Genomic DNA, 25,416 nt, shown 5'->3' on the forward strand with positions numbered 1-25,416 from the left:
CAACTTTTTGTGAATTGTTCACGGTTTAAAATATGTAACAGCGCCTCCACGCGGTAAAACTGCACAAGAAGCAAAACGAGTGCGAGTTTCGAAAATATTTTTGCCCCTTTGGAGACGCCGTATTTTATCCGCCCAGTAAAAAACAAAACAAAATAAAACTAAATATCAGTAAAGAAAATAAAACTACGTCAGAATTACAAATGTTATCCATTTGTCTTTATTCTCGTAATAACAAAAAAACTAATATTCAATGCTATTTTTAAATATTTTTTTAAATAAAAAAACTTTAACATTACTTTGAGGAATAAAGTACAAACATTAACAGGTAAACAAGATGTAATATGGTACAATAATACGAAGAAAAAAATTCACGTAAACACAAAAAGCATAGTATCTTTAAATTAATTTATAAAGTAACAAAAATATGGTATTTTATTATTTATATATTTATTTAGTATATTCATTGCCCAAACCGGAAGTTTCGCTGTGATGTCACGTTTACGCATTCCACGTCACGGAAGTCGCAGACATGATCCATTTACACTCCGAATCGAGCGGAAATTTCGGGTTATCTGCATTGTAATGTTGTAATATTATACAGGATACAAACATAGACACTACAAAGTGACCCAAACCGCTGGAAATCGTCGGTGCGCGAGCTTGCCTGCTGTTTAGCATGCTAGCTCGCTAGTTCAGTATCCAGCTGCCAAGGCGACCGACGAGCTAAGTAACTAATCTCAAGACAGCCATCGAGGCAGCTCGTCCTTATTTCATTTTACTGTCCTCCTTTATTGCGTAGCCATGGCAACTCGGCGACTGACCGATGCTTTCTTATTAATGCGGAACAATGCGATCCAAAACCGGCAGATTTTGGCTGAGCAAGTGAGTACATACGACCACCGTCGTACTCTGAATACACGTAGCAATGCTGCGGTGAGTCTAACGTTAATTGTCTGAATTGATTGTTTTCGCGTGTGTGTGCTTTTCAGCTAGCTAGATAAACCTAGCTAGTGATGCTTGTTGATGTAAACTAGCGCTGTCAGTTGCGCCAACAAGCCTCAACTGTTTGTTTTTGCTGTATGAACAGCTGGCAGACCACGCGAGCCGGCTAGCTATTCATAAAGTTGTTTACATACTCATACGATTTAATTTACTTCAGCACACTTGAGTTGCAATGATAAAGACCAAATATTAATTGCAAAAATGTCTTGTGGTGGTTGTGGATCTACTATAATCTACTGTAACCATTTACCATGAGAACAAAACACAGGATGGGATGTATTAAATGTAATAATTTAATAATAAATACACATGATTGAAAATTGTGAAATACACAATTCTTTGTAATGTTTTAAAGAAATATGTGAGTTATTTAGTCAATGTGCACAAATTTAAGTGTACAGTAAGACTCTTTTGTTAAGCATTATGTTTTGTCTTTGCAGTTCCATAGATTTTTTTCTATAGATAAGCTATGCTTTACATATTTCTTTCTGTTTGATGTTGGTGGGCGGTCTGGTATCCAGCATGGCTTTGAATAGTACAATAATATCATGAACCATGGCACTGAACATAACATTGTAGGATATGGACTTTGTTTTGGTCTTGGCAGATTTTACACGGCGATTATTTCTTACAATGTAATATTCAAAGCTGGCGTAATAAAGTTACCACCACAGACGTCATTTAAAATCAAATCATGCATGCTTGTTTTTGTTGTTGTTTTTGCATGCTGATTTTTGCTTTGCTTTTTTGATTTTTAGCTTAGCACTGCCTTGCAAAATCTTGCACGCTTTCATCTACGGTTGTCTGTTGGGTTGATAAAATATCTCACAGAACTTTGCACCTTAGGAGAAAGTGTGGCATTTTTCCAAATCTAATATTGATAAATTGTTTAGCTATTTTATGAATCAGTTCACTCATGTAACAACTAGTAACACAATCATTTACTAGGATTGAGAATTAGTTTTGGGCTGGAATGGACACATTTTTACATCCATTAATTGATGTATTGCAAAGTGGTTCCACACAATACACAGGGCTTCCCACGGGTCCTTGAAATCCTTGAAAGTTTGTGAATCTGGGGTAAAAAATTCAAGGCCCTTAGAAGTTGTTGAAAATAAACATACATAGATACAGGTCATTAAAAGTGCTTGAATCTATTTTATGCAAGAAGTTTTCTGGAAGAAAATCCATATTATTCCCTGTGTAGTGTAGGATAATATCATAAAAATTCTAGACTTTTTAAGCACACATGCTAAACTGTTCGCTTTAAATGCTTATATATTCTGTATGCGAATGTTGATTCATACAAATTAAATACAAATTGTTGATTCATTTGCTTTTTGCAAAGTTGTTTGACACATGAAAACGTCTCGGGTAATGTAACTGTTGTTCCCTGAGAAGGGAACGAGACGCTGCGTCTCCCTTGCCATACTTCCTGCGTCCCTGTAATGCCATCTTTGGCAATATTTAAGATAGCGATATATTTCCTGGCTCCCGCATCACCCTGTCTTTGTCGTTAAGCCTCACCATTGGTTGAATTTGATATACACAATCTGCAGTGACGCAGCGCGAGTTCCCTCAAAAGGGAACTGTAACAATCTTAAAAGGTAACACGATGCAACCTTGCTCTCACTTGAAATGTGTCCCCACATTTAGTCCTTAAATTTGAGGGTATTGCACCTGGAAAGTCCTTGAAAGGTCCTTGAATTTGAAGTTAACTAAGGTGTGGGAACCCTGAATACATCAGTAATGGTATCTGTACCTCCCAATTGGGTAAAAATAGTAAGCGAAACATCTAATATCATTATTTGCCAATTCAAACATTATAGGAACATTTAATTTCATATAAAATCCCGACTATTTACTCGCCCTCATGTTATCCATGTTGATGTCTTTCTTTGTTCAGTCGAGAAGCAATTGGGATTTTGGAGGAAAACATTCCAGGATTTTTCTCCATTTGGTGGACTTTGTTGGACCTCGGCAGTTTACAGTTTCAATGCAGCTTCAAAGTGCGATCCCAGCCGAGGCATAAGGGTCTTAAGCGAAACGATCGTCACATAAAAATATGTACTTTTAAACCACGACTACTTGTCAGCGGGACCTTACGTATTACTGAATCACGTCGAAAGGTCACGCATGACGTATGCGAAACTACCCCTCCAGTGTTTACAAGTGTGGAGAAAGAGGACCAATCAGACGTTGTTGTTTGTGAAATGATACTATTGGTCTAATGGTCCGCAAGTGTGCGTTTCACATATGAAACGCGTGACCTTTCGACGTGATTACGCAATATCTAAGGTCGCGCTGGCGCGACGCACAGCTAGTGCAAGATGAGAAGTTGTGGTTTAAAAGTCCATATTTTTTTGTCGAAAATTACAATTGTTTCACCAGATAAGACCCGTATGCCTCGGTTGGATTCGTTTAGAGTAGAGCCCGACCAATATGCGTTTTTTCGGGCCGATACAGATATTAGGGAGTAAAAAAAGACCGATAACGATATATCGGCCGATATTCTTTATGTGTATATTATAGTTCAGTATATACTACAGTATATTATACTACAGTACTGTACATAGAATACACTATATACTTTAACATAATATACTGTATATGAATAAATACAATGCAATGCAATGATCACTCACATATGTGGTGATCACTCACAAATGTGGTGATCCAACACTTATATTGATGTGACAAAGATATGTACTATAGGCAGAAGTTAACAATAAACTTTATTATCCAAAATTAGTTGAATATCAGTGCACTAAACAGTAAACTTGACTTATTATAAATAACTTTAAAACACAAAGAGAACAAAATACATAAAACTTGCATCATTTGCAGTTTTGACGAGAATAACGTTATAATGAGAAACTTATGAAGTCATTGATTATTAGCTTTACAGTAAGTTGTGTACTTCACAAATTAGTTAGCCAGTCATCGTTACGAAGACAATGCTTGACGTAGCACATACTAATGTACGCTATGTTTAATGTTGTGCACAACGTTTTTATAACACAAACCCAGGGTTCCGTGCAACTTTAGACTTTTATAAAACTAAAGCGTCTTCGCTCCGCCTCTTTTATTTAGCAAGGGCGTAGAGTTGCGCGAGCTTATTGAATCAATTGCTCTGAAATGAGCATGTTAACTAACAACACAAGCAGCAGTAATCTCATATAGTGTTATATAAGTGCACGGCTGTGCGTAGTTTAAACGTGTAATTTCTCCGTCTCGCGTCATTTCTCCCGCTTGCGTTTTAACTCATAAGTCGACAAAGAGACGGATTAAAAACACCAAATGCAAACGGGAATGCGTCTCTCTTGTCCATTTATAATCCAATCGACCAAAGCGCGTCTTAATACCAGGTGTAAAAATGTTGTGAAGAAGACACTGCGTGACTGTTTCCATGCCACCTGAACTGAGAGACTGACTGAGGTGAAGGGGGTGGGGGATTGGATGGTGTCACTACAGTGAGTGACCTGGGTCACCATTAGCAACCAGTAGGGCGCACTCTGCTGGACAAACAAGTACTTACATCTTTCAAATGCATTTAATGTGTTCTGTAACAAACGTTCATATCGGCGCATATCTGCGGCTTATACGCCGATACAGATATATCTGCGACATGCTCATATCGGCCGATAAAATCGGCAAAACGATAAATCGGTCGGGCTCTAGTTTAGAGCCCTTTGAAGCTGCGTTGAAACCGCAATTTTAAACTGCATTGAAGCTGTGAACTGTTGGGGTCTAGTGAAGTCTGTTGAATTGGGAGAAATCTTGGAATGTTTTCCTTAGAAGACTTGGTTTCTTTTCGACTGAACAAAGAAAGACATAAACATCTTTGACGACATGGGGGTGAGTAAATTATTGAGATGTTTTAGAAAGTGGAGTATTCCTTTAAACCTTTTTTGCCAGCCACAGATGAACTGGTTTAGATCAATGTAATGTAGGTAAATATAATAATCTGCTATAATATAAATATAACCTCTTATAATGGTGCATCCCTTACATTTACAGGATATTGATGATCATTGAATAACAATTGTCCAGTCCTGCCCAAAGCTGTCAGTCATTTTTAAAATGTCCATAATCACTGCTTTTTGTCTCGGGGTTATCTGCTGTCATTTCTCATGTCTCACGCCCCTTCTCTTCTATCTCTCTTCTCATTGGATGGGACTTCGCTGGGCTCTTCCAACCATATTAGGAGTTTGATGAGGTACTGTTCAAATGTTTTCACTTTTGCGCACAGAAAATGTGATGCAGATTTAGCATGGGCCTGTTTTTGGTTTATAAGTGAATAATATATAAATAAAATGAATAAATATTTGTTATTCTGAAACTGTAAAAAAGTACTGTAAGATTGTAATGCAGTCACAAAGCCCAGTCTATGATTTTCTTTTTTTCTTTCATCTTCTTTAGCTTGCTGATGATCGTATGGCCCTGGTGTCTGGCATTAGTTTGGACCCAGAAGCTGCTATTGGTGTCACAAAAAGACTCCCACCCAAATGGGTAGAGGGGGTGGATGAGGTAAAAAAAATTGATAATTTTTGATAAAAATTGCATGCATTGTACTACTTGTTGCTCAAAATGTGTATTTACAGCAATCCACTCACAAAGGAAGTCTTTCCAGCCTGACTTTAAAAAGAGAAAAGGTTTAATTGCATAAATATGATGCTCATATTTTTATTAATATGCCAATGTTTGCATTATAGCAACTTAAAATGGTCTAGCTCACTGGTTCTCAGGTGGTTGTGCTGCAAGACCCAGTTTTGACATAGTCCAAATAAGTTTTATTGTGCCAAATATATATTTTGCCCCATAATGGGTGATTATATAATTGCAGGTGCACTCCTAAAATTATCATTAAAAACTATGTGTATTATAAATAATAATTATCATCTTTACTTTAAACACTAAATTTCTAGTATTTTTACATGCATATTTAATATAAGAATGAAATGTGCACAGCATGATATTAAAACTAACATTCAAATGTTCATTTATTCCGAATATTTTCACCTTTCCTGCGGCAGATAGTTTAAAATTTTGCAGTCTGAATCTCTTACATCGGGTTGTGAAACCCAGAATGAACAGTGAATCTCTTGTTTCTGCAGATTCAGTATGAAATCACACGTATCCGTCACAAGATGAAGGAACTGGCCGGTCTGCACGACAAACACATGAACCGCCCCACGCTGGATGACAGCAGCGAGGAGGAACACGCTATAGAGATCACCACACAGGAAATTACACAGGTATCATACCACACATGCCCAATCATCATCTTTTAATTATACAGAAACATCTGCTCTAACTAAACCGCTGACAGTAAATCACTGAACGTGCTGTAAAGGTGTCTGTATGTGCGTGTAGATGTTTCACAGGTGCCAGCGAGCCGTTACAGGACTGCAGACTCAGAGCCATCACTGTACAGAACAAGAAAGAAAATTGTTGACCAATGTGGTCTCCTCGCTGGCTCAGAGCCTTCAAGATCTTTCAACTAACTTCAGACACACACAGTCAGGCTACTTGAAACGTATGTGAATGCATACACAAACGCACACACACACAGACTATAAATTAACATGCTGATGTAATTCGTAAGCATTTTGAGGTCAAAGCTGGCATTACAAATGAAGTAATAACATGCATATTGTACGAATTGCATAAAATGCTTAAACTAAATGTCTTTGCTTATGATTAAACGTATGAAAAACCGTGAGGAACGATCAAAGCACTTTTTCGACTCGGGTCCCCTTATGGATGAAGATGAAGATATCGCACTATATGACCGAGTAGGAGTACTTACAAACATTACAATAATAAACAATATATCCAAATGTTTAGATGTATGATATATGAGGGATGATAAATATATTGATTTTCATATTGTTGTTGGTCAATATTAACCCTCCTGTTATGTTTAAATTTTAGCGACCCTTATAATGTTTGGGGTTAGGACATTCACGATTATGAAATTTAAATGTAATTATTTAATGAATATATCTTTAAAAAACTGAAAATTCGCGGTACCCTGTCAGTTAAGGAGCGCCATCTGATACGGTCTCATTTATACATGTGCGGCAGCTCCCCCTTGTGTTTTTAAAGAGATGTGCAATCATTGCGGTGATCTGAAATTTACAAATTTACAAACATTACAATAATAAACAATATATTCTAATTTCTAGCTTTAATGCATGTGTCGCCAAATGTTTAGATGTATAATGTATGAGGGATGATAAATATATTGATATTCATATTGTTTTTGGCCAATATTAACTCTCCTGTTATGTTTAAATTTTAGCAACACTTATGATGTTTGGGGTTAGGGCTGTCACGATTATGAAATTTAGTTAACGGTTAATTGACTAATAAATTGTGACCGTTGTGACGATTAATTGCCTGTTTAGAGCTTTGACGATTAATTGCCTGTTTAATTGTTTTGACATTTAATTCTCATACATTTTTTGTTTGTTCATCAAATATTTTCACACATTATTGTGATTATTTAAATTAAATCTTCTGGCAGTAAATATTAATACACATAACACATATTTAAATGTAATTATTTAATGAATATATCTTTCAAAAACTGAAAATTCCCATTACACTGTTAGTTAAGGAGCGACATCTGATACGGTTTTATTTATACATGTGCTTCAGCTCCCCTTGTGTTTTTTAAAGAGATGTGCAATCATTACGGTGATCTGAAATGTATTTTTTATATACATAAATTGTTTATTTAATAGAATAATTTCTATAATAACATATTTTTTGTAGCACATAAATTTAGTGTATGTTTAGTATAAAAAATAAAAGTAGTAATGAAAATAATAATATAACATATTATTAATAATATAATAATAATATAACATTTATTTTATTTGAGAAAAGTTTTGCCAGTTTCACATATTAATAGTAAAAAACACTCATTAGGACAGTTTTACAGGGACACTTGTTTATATACTTGGCAGACACTTTTATCCAAAGTGACTTAAAAGTAACTTCAAGTTAAAAAGTATCAATTTGACCTCAAACATAATAGGAGGGTTAATACTTCAGCATCTGAGTAGGGAGATATTGGAATCGGATAAGTGTTTAAGATGCCAAGATTTACATGATAATGTCAAAATCTGACTTGATAAATTTTTTTGCTCTTTCAGGGGTTTACAGATGACCAGCTGGTCATGGTTCAGCAGAACAGTGTGATGGTAGAAGAGCGAGAGAGAGAGATTCGACAGGTTGTTCAGTCCATCTCGGACCTTAATGAGATATTTAGAGATCTTGCCGGAATGGTTGTTGAACAGGTTAGTGTGAAGATCTCATCGAAAAACATATCACATGTAGTTAGCAGGGTTCCCACTAATCCTTGAAAGTTTGTGAATCTGGGGGAAAAATTCAAGGCACTGGGAAGAAAACGTCTTGAGTTACGTATGTAACTGTTGTTCCCTGAGAAGGGAACGAGACGCTGCGTCTCCCTTGCCATACTTCCTGGCGTCCCTGTAACGCCGTCTTTGGCAATATTTCAGAAAGCGATATACTTCCTGGCTCCCACGTCACCCTGTCTTTGTTGTTAAGTCTCACCATTGGTTAAATTTGATATACACATTCAGACACACTTACCCCTGGAGATGTCCCCAAAGTGTCACCGCAGTGACGCAGCGCGAGTTCCCTCAAAAGGGAACTGTAGCAATGTATCTTAAAAGGTAACACGATGAAACCTTGCTCTCACATGAAAAGTGTCCCCACATTTAGTCCTTGAATTTGAGGGTTTTGGACCTGGAAAGTCCTTGAAAGGTCCTTGAATATGAAGTTAACTAAGGTGTGGGAACCCTGAGTTAGATAACTTGAGCAAGTGCCAGCACTTTAATAAGTTTGGATGCTGATTAAAATGCTTTATTTAACAAGAATACAATTTTAGAAAGATTTATGTTTCACAATTGTGACTGTATTGTGCTGTATACATTTCTAAAATACTTAATGTTGGTTTTATTAATGGCAATGTTATTCAATTCAGGGCACGGTGCTTGACAGAATTGACTTCAATGTGGAGCAATCATGCGTTAAAACAGAAGAGGGGCTTAAGCAGCTCCAAAAGGTGAGGCTCTTTATTGTTAAGCAACAAATCCATCTTTTAAATAGCTGATATTTACAGTCATTCGTATTGTAGATGTGACCCTGGACCACAAAACCAGTCATAAGTCACACGGGTATATTTGTAGCAGTAGCCAACACTACATTGTATGGGTGAAAATTATATTTTTGTAATGCCAAAAACATTAGGATATTAAGTAAAGATCATATTCCATGAAGATATTTTATACATTAGTAATAAGTGTTACTAAGGATTTAATTTAGACAACTTTAAAGGCGAGTTTCTCAATATTTAGATTTTTTCCCTCTCAGATTCCAGTTTTTTGTATGGTTGCATTTCAGCCAAATATTGTTCTATCAATGGAAGGCTTATTTTTCCAGAAAATTGACCCTTAACTGGTTTTGTGGTCCAGGCTCACATATAATATTACCATAATGTATTTTACGGTTTACAAGCACTACTGTAAATACTTGAATTAACTTTTTTTCTCCGTTGTTAGGCTGAGCAGTACCAGAAGAAAGATCGCAAGATGCTTGTCATTTTAATTCTCTTTGTCATAGTTGTTGTTCTAATACTTGTTCTGTTCGGGACAAAGTTTAGTTGAATCATTCCATGGCCTCTAAGAGAGCTCCACCTGTATTTATGAGAGTAAACCAATGTATTTCTATGTGTGTGAGTGTGTGTGCGTGCATGTTGACTTAGGACCATTGTTTGAGAGAGGAAGGTTTGTCTAACAGAGCTGCTTATGTTATCAAATACTACACAACATAATGAATAGGTGTAGTGCCCTCTGGAGGCCAACCTGTGGCGTGTCTGGAAGAAAGTCCTAAGGAGTGGTACAAGAGTTTGGCACAAGCACAGCACTTTGGAGTGTGACTATAAGATGGCCGCGCTTGTTATCTGGTTAAAAGAGTAAATGTCGGGAAAAGATAAGGTTTGGGATCTTGTCTGTACCTGTCCTGGAAGAGAAGGTCTTATCCACTTGAATCTCACAAAACCTGTCCAGCTCACATTTCACTTCAAAATAAAAATACATTTAAGTGAAGGTTATTTTTAGGACCATTGTGACATTTTATTGACACTTATTCACATTCATTTCGAAAATTCATTCCCTTTACTGTAATGCGAATTTTACATTGTGCTAGTATTGTAATATTATTATTTTTTTGTTATTTTACTGTGCTAGATTTTACTTTTACTGTATTAACAGTAATGGGAATCACCATTGAAATGAAGGGTAATTACAGTAAAACATCCAGGAACTTTTATTTGATGTTATTTTTAATATTGTTATAAGGATTTTTTATTATACTAAATTTAAAGTTGTAATACTCCATTGCTTTTAAAAAAAGTTAATGTTGTTAAAGGTAGGCTATTTTAAATAAAACGAATAAATGAAGTAAACATCCTTGATTGTATACATTTCAGGTGGTGTTGAATTGTGACCTGGACATGGTTTTTATGAGATTCACTTTCTGCCTCGGGACATCAGTTTCAATCCACCGCAGTAGTCGGCTATAGTGAGACCCATATATAGCGTTATGAGCTGCCTTTGAACTTGCATTTTAAAACGTTGATGTTGGTTTTGGTTTTTGTTTGTGTTTAATGTGAGTCCTAAATGAAATCACAGACAAAAGCACCTTTTTTGCACCACAGCATTTAAATCTTCCACTTTTGTGCTTGCTCGCTGTTGTTTTATAAGAGAAGCACTGACACTCCTGTCAACCTGGAGATATTTAAAGACTTAGGCATTTATCATGGTCTTGAAAACGATTAATATTTTAAGGGGTGAAAGCGTTGTGATTAAGAAAGAAATTGAATGGAATGTTACATTGTCCTTTATTTTTCTGAAATGTTTCCCATCCATAACTGACCATAAAGTCTTCTGCTGATGTCTGTAAAGGCTTATTGCACCATTATGTGTTAGTCAACATGTGAATGACAGTGTTGTTATCATACTATCAGTATCATTTCAGTGATACCGTATATTCATTGAAAGGATAGAGTGATTTATCAGTGATTTGCTTCACTCTGTTCCTTGCCTTAAAGAGTAAAGGACATTTGTGTGTTAAACTTGTCGACAGATCCTAAACTGAACTTTAACCTTTGATCTCTGATCATGCTAAGACTGCAGCTCAGCCCTAAACAGTACATCTGCTGTTTCATGTGCAAGATAAAATTATTTATTTTAGATGAAAATATCTGTACAGAGTTTATGGAGTTTTGTGGTTGTCTTATGGTAACACTGTCCAAAGCTTTTTTGTATATTGTAATGATTCATTTCTCTTCTTTCCAAATGATTTCCTGTTGGCTTTTGTGAAGGGCAATTGCGACACTACTGTATGGTGAACACGACTGCATTATTTTATGAATTTAGAGGGAATTTATGATGATGTTTTAGAAATGGGGGCATTTTCTTAAAAGTTATAAATAGAAAAATAGCTACATCCAGTGCTTAAACTCGTTTTATGTAGTTTCCTTCATTTTTTTGCCGGTTTGGTGTGATGCACATGTAAAAATGTCATATAATTTTCTGCCATTATGGTACTACTGTATGCTCTCTGAACCTTGACCTTCTGTAAAGACTAAACAGGTTTTTATTGAAATAAAATCATACATAAAGATGATTGTTGTCTGATATTCTATACATTTGAACTTTCTACACTATAAAAAAGATCACTATTTTCTCGGCATTGTATTATGCTGATACTGTTGAGTTTCTTGTAGTGTCTTAAACACAATAAGTATTTGATTAACTTTGGTTACTATATATTATACAACCATGGTAGCAAGAAATATTTATGAACTTTGTATAAACAACCATTTAGGCGCATCCATATTATTAAACAATCAGTAATTTATAACTAAATTTATTGAATGGTTCACAAAGTAATATGTAATGAAATTTTTGTGTTATAATTTTTCGTATGTTTCAATAGACGTACGTGGACTGTTTTCAGTATCGCGACCGGTTGCTGCGAAACGTCAACGTGTCCGCCATATTGGAACGGGCAAGACTGCCAAGTGCCATATAAACAAGTAAACTGTGATTTTGGTTATAAACCGCATTTATTCATACATTTCTTTTTTTATTCAGAATGTACTTTTGGAAGTGTTTTTAAAACTATACGCTTTTTAGTTTTACTTAAGTAATATTTTAATAGATTTATCTGTACACAAGTTCTTTTCCACCAATGCACATGTCCACAGAAACCACGGTGGTACTGTGATTTTCTGGGACTTTTTGTGAGGATGATGCTATTGCATTTAAACATTAAGACCAACGAAACTGCAAACTTATTAACAACCTGAAAAGAAAAACAAGGTTAAAGCAGTTCACGCTACAGCTGTCCTTTTAAATAATTCTCGCGATACTTAAATGTCATACGTCGATCGGTCTGCGCAACGCCGCGTGAAGCCGAACAAACATTTCATTCAGGCGGAAGATGGCGAACGTGTTGCTGGAGTTCAAGGCATCTGCCGGGGATTCAGAGCCGCAGAACCGTCCTGTCCTCATCGTCGGCCAGCTTGGCAACCTGCAACAGCTCAACTGGGCCCAGTTGAAAGGAAAACTGCAGCCGGTGGTCAGCAAAGAGGTACGTGATGTAAAATAAAGCCCCCGACGCGTTGACGTTAGCTCACCGGCTAATACAGTTGGAGATTTGACAACGGATTTCTGCTGTGTAACATAGCAGCAGTCTGCATCTATGAATGAAAAATACACACGATTACCTAAATTAATTTAAAGACTTAACGTTTGTGTTACTTTACACCGTGCTATTGTGAGTTCTATTGAAATCAGTACTTTTTATAACACGGTTATTATTACATTTCACTAAGAAAATGAACCACGTTAACCACCTTACGAACGGTTTTGTGTTATTATGGTATAATGATGATATCATATGGTAAAACTATGTTACTGTGATGTATTACAAGTGGTACACCAAGGTCTAGAATACCATGTTTTTACAGTGGATGTGAGTCATATATATTTAAACAAGACTCACTTGTGAGCTTATTACTCAACATTTTATTTTAGTATGTCGACTCAGCTTTGATCCTTCAAGTCTTTATCTGTGTGTTATAAGGAAGCAGAACCTGACAGTCTGGATTTCCTACAGTTACTGTAACTTCTTGTATGCTTGTTTTTCCTTTCTATTCAGATTGGTTGGGAAGATTGTGGTTTACTCACAAAATATGCTGTTTTAGGGAAAGGCTCTTCCCTTACAAAAAAAATTCCAGAAAATACCACAGAGCCTCAGTGGTGGGAAAAGTACTGAAGTACTTTAACTAAAAGTACATATGCCCCACCAATATGTAAATGTCACCTATTAAAATATTATGCCCTATTTCGCCAGCATGTTTGGGAACCAAACACAGTAAATCAGAAATTTTAAATTGATAAGTTGAGGTGTCTTTTAGCCATTTGTTTTGGATTTTTTACTAACAACTCCCATAATTATTTGTTATTTACATTTATATTATTTAGTTTGTTTAGAATTTACAATGCAGCTGTCACAAAAGGTTATAAAGTGGTTCAAAACATCAATGTTAAATCTATTTATCGTCAATAATAATAACAATTACAATATCAAGATGAATAATCAACAATTATATTTTTAGTCATAATTGTGCAGCTCTACCTCCTAACAACCTCATTGAAAGAGATGGGTGCCATGCAGCGACAAGTTAAAGTAAAATGCAAATAGTTAAAAAAATTCCCAAGTATCTCAAAGTGAACTACAAATTGAAGTAAGGTAACCTGCGCATTCAAGGTCCTCGGCACATTCAAGTAACCTGCGCATTGCAAGCGTTACTTGAAATGCACAGGTTACTTAAAATCTTCAGGTTAAAATGCGCAGGTAACCTGCGCATTTCAGGGAACCTGCGGATTTCAGGTAACCAGCGCATTTCAGGTAAACTATGAATAAACTTTTAATTTAATAATCTACGGAAAACTAATAATAAAATACGAATTCAAATAAATTGCGAATAAACTTAAAAAAAACTACAAATTCAAATAAACTACAAAAAACTACGAATTTAAATAAACTATGAAAAAACTATGAATTCAAATAAACTACGAATACACTATGAATTCAAATAAACTACGAAAACTACAAGTAACTAAGAATTCAAATAAACTATGAAAAAACTAAGAATTCAAATAAACTACGAATACACTATGAATTCAAATAAACTACGAAAAAACGACAAATAAACTATGAATTCAAATAAACTATGAAAAAACTATGAATTCAAATTAACTACGAAAAAACGTAGCCTGGGTGCCAGCCCATCTTAGCCCCGCCCACAAGATTTTGTAAACGGGAAGATGGGTCTGGGGTTTCTCCGTTGAGGAGCTACTATTTTAGAACAAATGCTGGTCGAACCAATCAAATTGTCAGGGCGGGCTTTATAAGATGATGGACAGATAATCAACAGTAACGTAATGAACCACGTCACCAAAGAGCGCGTGTGTTGAATGGCTGCCGCTGTAGAGTTCAGATGTGTGGATTCTGACATTGAGTCTGTTCTAAAATATATCGACAGAGCATTGATTTTAAAAGAGGAACAGAGAAACGCGAGCAGGGCATTTGTTGATGTCCTATTCGGCAAAAGTTGGTCGCAAATGAAAAGGCTAACGTTATCACGGCGATGCAACTCAGCGTACACGACGAGATGGATATAATTAGCGGTCGTTGCCAGCTTCTTTTCGGAAGCCCGGAATCGTGGTTGCTGTAAGTGGAGGGACATGTTAGGCTCCAATATTTTCAAGCAAACGTAATGGGTATCGTCGTGGATGAAGTTCACCTAACGTACAAATGGTAAGAGATAGTCTTACTCTATGACTTAGTAAATACTTCATGTTGTGATATAAACGAAATGTTGTAAACATAATAGGTGTTGATGTACATTCGCTAACTCAGTATAATCACAATGTTGTGTCATAGCGAAATAACTAGCAGTTCGGTCAGGCTGCAAAGACGTAATTTCAACATACGTTACACACTCGGTTGCTCTGATTGGTCTTAGGTCTATCCAATTGAGTGCAGAGGCATTTTTCGGTTGAGACACGCCTCATAATTATAGCTCAATGGAGCGGTATCAGACTCAAATTCTGACTAGAATTGAGTATGGCAACGTCAGGCTAGAAAAAACGACAAATAAACTATGAATTCAAATAAACTATGAAAAAACTAAGAATTCAAATAAACTATGAAAAAACTAAGAATTCAAATAAACTACGTAAAACTATTAATTTAAATAAACTACGAAAAAACTATTAATTTAAATAAACTACGAATACACTATGAATTTAAATAAACTACGAAAAAAACTGCAAATAACTAAGAATTCAAATAAACTATGAAAAAACGAAGAATTCAAATAAACTATGAAAATACTATAAATTCAAATAAACTAAGAAAAACTATGAATTCAAATAAACTACGAAAATACTATGAATTCAAATAAAATACAAATACACTATGAATTCAAATAAACTACGAAAAAACTACAAATAACTAAGAATTCAAATAAACTATGAAAAAACTAAGAATTCAAATAAACTATGGAAATAAATTCAAATAAACTAAGAAAAAACTAAGAATTCAAATAAACTACGAAAAACTACGAATTCGAATAAACTACGAAAAAACTATGAATTCAAATAAACTACGAATACACTATGACTTTAAATAAACTATGAAAAAAACTAAGAATTCAAATAAACTCAAAAAACTACAAATTATGAGTTCTGCCGGGTTTTTCTGCCCCTTTTGATTAACAGGATATAATCTGCCCTGATCATCGGCTGTTTTTAACAATCAGCTGTACGATAGTGGGAAAAATGTCTTAATCTGCCAATACCAATTCCCGGTTTAAAAAGGATTTCAAAGTTGTCATCTGATTGGTTGAATTCTCAGGATTAGCAGGTGCATTACGTATTTTAACTGTGATTTGGTTGCTTTACATGTTAGTCAAGTCTTAGGTCATTCCCCAGACCCGACTCCAGACCTTCTGCCGTCACTCAGTCTGAAGGTCTGGCTACGTGACGCTGTCTACCTCATTACTTTACACCACTGCTCATGGTACCTTTATTTCAGTAAAATAGTTTTACTGTCTGATGTCACCTCTGTTACGACAGTATCTGGTAGCCTGTTTTCTGTAATGTGTACAGTATTCCAGCATCTATTTTATGTATTTATATGTCTTGATTTCAGACATGGCAAGCAGCTTTAGGTTCTCTGAACCCGAATCCTACAGATAGCTGCCCGCTGTATTTGAGTCATGCAGCAGTGGCGGCTCTTCCTTCACGAGTGAGCCGGCACAACAGCCCGGCATCTGCCCACTTCCTCACCCGCCTGGTCCGAACATGTCTACCCTCTGGCAACAACCGCTGCATTGTGGTAAGTCTCATTTCACTTAATTTCATTAAATATACTTCTGTGACTAAAGAGCTTACACATACACCATTGTTGCGCCTTTTTTACAGATGGTCTGTGAGCGCTCTGATGTGTTTGCTTCAGGATGCGCCATCGCACGAGCGTTTCCACTGTTCACCCGCCGATCTGCCTCATCTCGCCGGACGGAGAAAAAGCACGTCACTGTTGAGTTTATCACAGTGGGTCAAGAAAACAGTCCTCTGGAAGCCTCCACGCTCGAGGTAAGGATGCTTAAATTATCACAGTATTTTAAAAAGCCGGGAGTATAGTCTGTTTTTTACGTGTACACGCACAGTTGAACGCACCCCCTTGCGAAGTATAGTTTACAGACATTTGACGCATGCTCATTGCCACAAGATGCAATGCATTTAATGCGGTTTCGATTTTCTGCCATGTGTGGTTTAACAAGGAAGGACTTTCAAATACATAAAACAACTGATTTGTGTTTTTTGTTCGTAGTGTCTTGCTAATGCAGCGGATGGAATTCGTCTGGCTGCTCGAATCGTAGACACTCCTTGCAATGAGATGAATACTGATGACTTCTTGGAGGCAAGTGTTTCTCCTTTCCTCATCTCAGGGTGAATCTCACAAAGCTGTCGAAGACCGTCTTTATGGCTAATAGTTGACCACGTTTTTCTTTGTGAGAGTCACCCCATCAATGATGTTCCCTGAAAATGGCCTCATTTGCTATTTTGTGATGTGTTTTGCAGGAAATCAAAGTGGTGGGGAACGAATTAGGCATCCCTCCAACTATAATCCGAGGAGAGGAACTGAAACAAAAAGGCTTTGGTGGTAATTTGTCACATCTTGTACTGCGATTACACAATGTTTATGACCAATATGCCAGAAACGATGAGCTTGCATTCTCATCACGAGATGAGTTATAGCTGATTTATTAACCTGTCATAAAAAAATGAGTTGGCTGAAGGAGACCCTGTTAGTTAAGCAGGTATTCATGTTAAATCTCTTCATCTTTAGGTATCTATGGAGTTGGGAAAGCTGCCGTGCACCCCCCTGCCTTGGCTGTGCTAAGCCACACCCCTACAGGTGCCACACAGACTATTGCCTGGGTGGGCAAAGGCATCGTCTATGACACTGGTGGTCTCAGCATCAAGGGCAAAGTGAGTACCATACATCATTGTTATTATACAGTGCAAAAAAAAAGATGGAAATAATGCTTAGAAAGGGATAAGTAAATTCTAAAGCATTTTTTTATTTCTCTTTATAGACCACAATGCCAGGAATGAAGAGAGACTGCGGAGGAGCTGCAGCCGTTTTGGGAGCATTTAAAGCTACTGTTAAACAGGTATTATAAGTCACTGTTAAACATGTAAACATCTATGACCTTGATCAGCCAGCACAGGTTTTTGTGTAAACCTGGTTTTAAAGGAATAGTTTGCCCAAATAGGAGAATTCTTGCAATTTACTCATCCTCGTGCAATCTTGGATGACTTCAACAATACATTGTATGGGTCAAAATGATATTTTTTAATGCCAAAAATCAACATAAGTATAGATCATGTCCCATGAAGATATCTTGTACATTTCCTATATATATATATATATATGTATGTATTTATCATTATATAGCAACACTGCATAGTGTGATATTGACTTGTGTTTTTTTTTAGGGCTTTAAGGACAACCTTCATGCCGTCTTCTGCCTGGCAGAGAACGCAGTCGGGCCCACAGCCACACGACCAGACGATATACACACCCTGTACTCTGGAAAGACGTTTTCACGTTGCGTTCAAGCAGAGCTGTTTTAATCCTAAACATACTTCCTATCATCAGCATTACATGGTTGTGCTTACTTGAATGTTTATGTAAAAGATCAAATATTGTAATATTAAATTGTTGTGTTTTGTATGTTTTTTTTTCTTCGCAGGACGGTGGAGATAAATAACACAGATGCAGAAGGGAGGCTGGTGCTCTCTGACGGTGTTGTGTATGCAAGCAAAGATCTCTCTGCAGATATCATACTGGATATGGCGACGCTGACCGGAGCTCAGGTGTGGTTGTGCTAACTTATGCAAGGACATCATACAATATATCATCATTTGAGGATTCATACAATAACTTGAGCACTGAAAGCGATTGATAGATTTTGATGCCACACCATACACGGTAAAAAAAAAATACTTTCTTAGTATTTCGTCTTGTTTTTAGTACAGGATGCATTTTCTTGATGGGCAAAATGACCTAAGAAAATAAGTCTAGTTTTTAGACAGAAAATAAAATGCCAAATTTATGTGAATTTGTGCTTAAAACGAAGACAAAAATTCACATTTTTATTGAATTTAGTGTTTAAGAAATACATTTTTTTGCTTACCCCACTAGCAGATTTTTTTATTTATTTTTTGCTTGTTTTATGCACAAATTCACTTAAATTTATTTGTATATAAATATATATTTTTGTCTAAAAACTAGACATATTTTCTTAGATCATTGTGCTCATCAATTTATGAATTTTTAGATATTTGTACTTAAAACAAGACAAAAATACTTATAAAGAAAGTCATTTTATTTGCAGTGTATATAATTTCTATATTAAATTACAATCCACACTATGCGCATGTGTGGTGTGCGTCGTCACTTGTGTGTGCGCAGCGCGGAAATACCAGAGCGAAGATGGATGCAGAGGAGGTTGACAGTGATCTGGTAGCTAAAAAAAACTCTACGTCTGTTGTATGGCGGTATTTTGGATTTAGGATTACTGACACTGAGCAGTTGTACATCACGTGGCAATACAAAAACATTTCTAGTTTTACAAATACAAATTTTAGCATTATCACTAAACTGTGTGTGGATTTTCCTTAAAACCCATCAAGTTGACTCATGATACCATTTATTATAATCGCAATCGCACATCGCAATATTAGCATGAATAACTGCAATGGGAAAAATTTCCCAAATCGTGCAGCCCTAATCCACACATTTCATCATTCAGGACAGGTGAGTATGTCCTAACAGGTTTTGTGACTTGATATCAAGTGTTAAGTTACATTTATTTTTATTATTTTTTTAAAACTCAATGTCACATGATGGTCAACAACATGACAAAAACAGAGAGCGAACAGTTAATGGTTCTTAGCTTTTTTTATGGCTGTTGCACTTTGAGTCTTGGCAGAGGGTTATATTTGGTTTTTAGTTTGCTTGTAGTGGTTGTTCACGCTCATGTGATCGAACCTCTTGTTCTCTGTAAGTCACATGAGTTTTTGTCATTATCCCTAACGTTTCTATTTAAACAGGAGTGATTTGTCCTCTTGAGACTCAAGCAAAATGATTCAAAATCTCTTTCAAAAACAAAGAGAAATTAGATTAAAAGACAGTAGCCTGGTTTTCAGGCAAAAAAAAATGTGATATTTTCTAAATGTCAATAAAAAATCTGTTGCGAAATATAGCTTTTCCATTAACTTATGTTATGCGACTTAAACATAATTTTCCCTCTTGCAATAAGTCATTTCAAAAATCATAGTCGCTTCCGAATGTCGCTCATAATTTGCATAAAGTAAAAAATTTCTCAACTTTGTTGCGCAACTGGACACGCCCATCCAGCCACCAGCGGTCACTGTCACTCATGCTGCCGAGCTTCCATTGAAATCAATGAGATTGCGTCGCTCTGCTATTGCTAGTCGCTTATAATGTGAATGTACCTTTACTCGCTCTATATTACTTGTGGGATTTAACTTCGTGTCATGCTAATTTATTGCTCGAGTTGAACATTTTCAACTTGCGCGAAGGCGCGTTTGAGGCAAATAGCGAGTGTTTTCACACCAATCGCGCCGCCGCATCTTGGCATTGACTTTGTATGTAATCTACTTGCGCAAATCGTTGAACTTGCATCTGGTGTCAACCCACAGTTATGCTACGTACACACCAAATGTGTAGCATAGCGTTGCTCACTCTAGATTACTCGCGGGATTTAACTTTTTGTAATGCGAATTTTACACTTGAGTTGACTTGCGCGAAAGCTCGTTTGAGGCAAATAGCGCGTGTTTTCGCTCCAATCGCGCCATCGCGTCTTTGCATTGACTTTGTATGTAATCTACTTGCGCAAATCGTTGAACTTGCGTCTGGTGTCAACCCACAGTTATGCTACGTACACACCAAATGCGTAGCATCGCGTTGTTCACTCTAGATTACTCGTGGGATTTAACTTTTTGTCATGCAAATTTAACACTTGAGTTGACTTGCGCGAAAGCTCGTTTGAGGCGAATAGCGCGTGTTTTCGCTACCCAATTTGCGTCATTTGCATCGCCCCATGCAAGGACAGGTCTAACACGTCTTTGCATTGACTTTGTATGTAATCTACTCACGCAAATCGTTGAACTTGCGTTTGGTGTGTATGCCCCATAATACTTGGAAGTGGATGATGTCTTTCTGAAAGGTTACTTATGGTACGTGATTTAGCATCTGAAAAAAAAATGTATGTGACGTTTATGTATGTCAGGTGACCTGTAAATCTTTTCCTACTGCAGTTTTGCAATATATTTCTTTTTTGAAATGCCTGAAATTTTTTTTTTTCTTATTTTCAATTTTAGTTTGGGGGGCAATGGAAACACAGCTACAGTACTTTCTTATTATTCCTCCTGTAGGGAATCTCCACAGGGAAGTACCACGCGGCCGTGATGACCAACAATGAGCAGTGGGAAGCAGCGTGCGTGAGAGCGGGACGCAGCAGCGGAGACCTGGCACATCCTTTGGTCTACTGCCCTGAACTTCACTTCAGTGAATTTACTTCAGCCATGGCCGACATGAAAAACTCTGTGGCGGTGAGCAGTGCATTCAAGTCATGCATAGTTTCAGTATTTGTGTTTCCTGGGAATCAAACCCCTACGATCTTTGCACTGTTAATGCACTGATCCAACTATTCAGCAATAGGAATGCATCTGGGGATGTAATGGGAATTGACAAAATAGTTTAAAAGCAAAAACTGTAATTATATTTACTGCTGCTATGTACTAAAGAGGCTGCACATTGAAAAGCAATTACAAATTTTTACAGTACAGAACACATGTTTTCTGTTTCCACAGGACCGTGAGAACGCTCAGAGCTCTTGTGCTGGCCTTTTCATTGGCTCTCATCTAGGTTTTGATTGGCCGGGCATTTGGGTACATGTGGACATAGCTTCCCCCGTCCATGCCGTGAGTACACAGAGCATTAAATAATTTAAAGAAAGCCTGTTTCTCCAAGAAATTGTAATAAATGATCGATAATATGGATTCTCGACAGGGGGAGAGAGCTACGGGATTCGGTGTTGCTTTGCTCATGGCTCTGTTCGGTCAGGCGTCCGAGGATCCCTTACTTAATTCCGTGTCCCCATTGGGTATCGCTACAGCCAACCCCGTCTCAGAAGACAAGCTGGAGAGAGACTGCAAGAGGAGGAGACTCGTCTAAAATACATTCAACTTGTTAAATCAGGCAATGTCTTCACACATGTACACATCTTGTGTCTCTGCCACAAAGTTGCATTTATTATATGTGCAAAAAAGTCTTTAATAACAGTTAATCTGAAATGAAAGTGCAACATTGTCCATGTTTGTGTAATACTATCACCTGCTTTTGATGCCAATTTTGTAAGTGTGGTAACTGCCATGTGAATGGAAAAAATCTTTTCTGAATAAATAGTTAAGAAAATGTGTGGTTTTATTTTCATATATAATAATAATCGGTCGATTAAAAATACATATTTGGACCTCTGTATTTATAAAATCCTGTGCACGGCCCTGATGGCTACCAAGCTTTGATGGTCTTTAGATCTTTTGGGTTTAGAATCAATTGATAGATTTCGTTTTTGGCGTTGGGAACTGAAGAAGAGCCTGAGATCTGGGGGTGAGTAGACATCAGCTGGATCCGTCACAGCAAGAGATGCCATCACTTGATCCGACTCGGTCAGAGGACATTTTGATTCTTCCATCTTCACAATGACGTTGTTGCAAATGGTCATCTGCATCAGGGGTAAAGACAAAAGTCCCTGAATGATATCATTTTGAGATGCGTTTGCGTTCATGGCAAGCGCTGATCTTATGACCTCATCTTCAGCATTTGCCTTTATTATAATGTCCCCCGTTTCTGGTTTGAGTTCCAGGTGCCCGCTGATCTTCATGATGGCAGCTGTGATTTTGTAATGTGTTTTACACGAGTAACAATACACACTTGGTCTTGATAGTATTATGTTTTTAAGTTGATGCTTACGATGACAAATGAAGAGACTATTTATGTTTACACCGATAATATAACACTTTACAGACTTTATAGGCACTTCAACATCAACTGTGGTACCTTGAGATGGAATGCTGAGAATCTGTGTCTGTTTGGTAGTTGATAGGGATTTTTTCTCTTTAAACTGTTTGACTGAGACATTTGTAATCTTGTACCATTCTCCAACAGTGACGCTTTCCTCACCCCAAACGGTTAGACTTACATAGCCTGTAGTATCTGCTACAGTATATACAGTTTTTGGAAGGTAGCGTCCATCCCACACAACATTGTGCCCCTTGTATTCCTCCAGGATAATCTTTACATTAATATTAATCTGAAAAGAAAATTTAAAGAAGATACAGCATATATCAGACAGTAAGGGACTTTATTAGACTGCAAACATTAAATATAACAATCTCAAAGAAATTAATTGCTAAATCTTACCCTCAGATGGTTAATATCCAGTTTTGGAAGTTCAGACAATTTTATGTCTTGTGGTTCATCGGGCAAGGTATTTTTAAATGCATGGCTTATGTCCCGAACGCAGGACATTTTGGAAGTATGGGTGTAGTAAACATTAGTTCTTCCATTTGACTTAGATGGTTGTACGATCACATTCTGTAGTGTAACTGGACTCCTGCACACAATATTTTTATAAAAATATTACAATAAATATAATTAGGATGATATTAGAGATTAGACTTACTGAGTCTTCTCAGCATTCTGGAAGTTCATGTAGTCCTCTTCTTTAAAGGCCACAACTTTGCAACATTCACCTTCGTGATGAAGAAATGCTTCAAAATATGGCTTCTGTTTATCTTTTATGGGGCTAATATTACAAAGGTGGCCATTGACGGTCTTTCTTAACCTTTTGACTGGGCTTTGCTGTCCTGCCATGTTTTCCTCTTTAACTGTTTAAGATCAGCTTGAACAGACAAAAATACAGTAACCGATAAAAGATTAAGCTGCCCAGGGAATTAGGAACGATGTTGTTGACATTTAATCTTTAACTGATGTTAAATCGGTTTAATATTTAACTAATGTCCAACAGATGTCAAATAGGTATAAACACACTGCAAAAAATGATTTTCAAGAAAAAAACTCAGTATTTTTGCCTTGTTTTCGGTGGAAATATCTAAAAATTCTTAAATTAAGATGCTTTTTTTGATGAGGCAGATGACTCAGGAAGGTAGGTCTGGTTTTTAAACCAAAAATATCAAATGTAAGTGATTTTGTGCATAAAACAAGCAAAAAAATCTTCCAATGGGGTATGCAAATTTTTCTTGAATTAAGTGTTTTTGATATTTGATATTTTTGATCTAAAAACTAGAATTATTTCCTCGGGCCGTTTTGCTCATCAAATTTTTTACTCTAAACAAGACAAAAATACTAAGAATTTTTTTCTTGAAAATCATTTTTTGCAGTGCATGTTTATACACTAAATTTAATTTTTAGATATTTTTACTGAAAACAAGACAAAAATACCAAGAATTTTTTTTCTTGAAAATCATTTTTTGCAGTGTACAAATGCTAGGTTCTTTTCAACCAAGCGTTGGGTCAAATGGGGCCAGCCCAGCCCATTGTGTTACAAAAACAGAGCCAGAATTAAGCCTGAAGTGCCTAAAGTAAGCCAATTTTGTCCCAGAATGTGTTGCTATCTGGGTATGCTGGGTTGTTTTAACCCATTGTTGGGTCAAATATAAACATTTTCTGGGTTAATTGAACCCAACGGCTGGGTTTGTCCCTTTCTGACCCAAGGCTGTGTAAAATAACCCAGCATTTTTGAGAGTATATTAATGAAAAGATGTGATTGCTATTATCTTGAACTTAAAGGGTTACATCACTCAAAAAACCCTCATGTCATTCAACTCGTGAATAAATTCTATTCATTTGTAGCTTAGATGCCACTTTTTATATTTTGTTATCTAATTTAATATCATATATTAATTGGGGCCTAAGTGTCGTCTGCAAGCCACATCCACTAATACTGACAAGAACTACCAGAAAAATATCTTCCATATTTTGCTCATAAAATCTGTACAGAATGACAGAACTCGTTAAATATATGTACATTTACACAAAAGTAAACTCGGAGCCATGATGTAAACTGACCACTGCATTATATGACTTGTTTTCCTGTTAATATGACTTGTATACGAAAGTATAGGTGACCAAACCGTTTGTTTTGTTTGTATAACTATATGTTTTGTTTGTATAATGTTTCAAAAAAATGTAAGAAAAAATAAAGTACAAAAAAAAAAGTAAACTCGGGATAAATAAAATACTTTTTGACTGAAACCAATGTAAACAGATTGAAAACCATTTACTACATTATTTGATTCTCTTTATCTTAAAGAATAACAGAGAAATATGCTTACCTGTACTCACAGGTGTCTCAAGGAAATAGTGACTGGACTTTGCCTCTGTATGTCAGTGTTTATGATTTGTAATTTGATTTAAAGGTGAACTCTATGTTTAATAAAAGAAAAACTATAAAATCTGTCATTTTAATTTTTTATAGGCTACATTTCCCCGTCTGTCTTAATATCCTTCTTATTTAAAGAAATAAAATAAATAAAAACTGAAAGACTGGGGAAACTACATTAGTAATTTCCAGTTAATATTTCCGGTAAATATAAGCATGTGATGATGACGTATAAA

The 25,416-nt window shown here is 36.3% G+C and overlaps 3 protein-coding genes across 8 annotated transcripts; 2 read left to right on the top strand and 1 right to left on the bottom strand.

Moving 5' to 3' along the window:
• Positions 1-478: 478 nt before the first annotated feature.
• On the top strand, positions 479-11,727 carry stx16 (syntaxin 16). 3 transcript variants are annotated; one of them, XM_073870443.1, is made up of 9 exons: positions 479-933; positions 5,210-5,221; positions 5,425-5,532; positions 6,120-6,260; positions 6,379-6,537; positions 6,708-6,800; positions 8,169-8,312; positions 9,023-9,103; positions 9,600-11,727. In XM_073870443.1, exons 1-9 carry the CDS (start codon positions 802-804, stop codon positions 9,702-9,704), a joined length of 975 nt encoding a protein of 324 aa, XP_073726544.1. In that variant the 5' UTR covers positions 479-801; the 3' UTR covers positions 9,705-11,727. The 3 variants fall into 3 exon arrangements, with proteins under 3 accessions (XP_073726544.1, XP_073726545.1, XP_073726546.1); XM_073870444.1 differs by lacking the exon at positions 5,210-5,221 and having other exon boundaries at positions 480-933; XM_073870445.1 differs by lacking the exon at positions 5,210-5,221 and having other exon boundaries at positions 480-882.
• Positions 11,728-12,504: 777 nt separating this feature from the next.
• Positions 12,505-22,191, top strand: npepl1 (aminopeptidase like 1). The gene is made up of 12 exons (XM_055214279.2): positions 12,505-12,696; positions 16,330-16,515; positions 16,602-16,772; positions 17,011-17,100; positions 17,262-17,343; positions 17,530-17,672; positions 17,780-17,857; positions 18,183-18,283; positions 18,440-18,563; positions 21,150-21,326; positions 21,588-21,698; positions 21,787-22,191. The coding sequence occupies exons 1-12, from the start codon at positions 12,547-12,549 to the stop codon at positions 21,949-21,951; spliced, it is 1,578 nt and encodes a 525-aa protein (XP_055070254.2). The 5' UTR covers positions 12,505-12,546; the 3' UTR covers positions 21,952-22,191.
• Positions 22,192-22,205: 14 nt separating this feature from the next.
• LOC129451218 (uncharacterized) lies at positions 22,206-25,415 on the bottom strand. Of its 4 annotated transcripts, none has more exons than XM_055214284.2 (5): positions 25,134-25,415; positions 23,462-23,680; positions 23,200-23,392; positions 22,979-23,089; positions 22,206-22,501 (listed from the first exon to the last, which is right to left on the bottom strand). In XM_055214284.2, exons 2-5 carry the CDS (start codon positions 23,650-23,652, stop codon positions 22,259-22,261), a joined length of 738 nt encoding a protein of 245 aa, XP_055070259.2. In that variant the 5' UTR covers positions 23,653-23,680; positions 25,134-25,415; the 3' UTR covers positions 22,206-22,258. The 4 variants fall into 4 exon arrangements, with proteins under 4 accessions (XP_055070259.2, XP_055070258.2, XP_055070255.2 ...); XM_055214283.2 differs by having other exon boundaries at positions 22,837-23,089; XM_055214280.2 differs by having other exon boundaries at positions 22,206-23,089.
• Position 25,416: the final 1 nt, after the last annotated feature.

Source organism: Misgurnus anguillicaudatus, chromosome 8, assembly GCF_027580225.2.
Source record: "Misgurnus anguillicaudatus chromosome 8, ASM2758022v2, whole genome shotgun sequence".
NCBI lineage: Eukaryota > Metazoa > Chordata > Actinopteri > Cypriniformes > Cobitidae > Misgurnus > Misgurnus anguillicaudatus.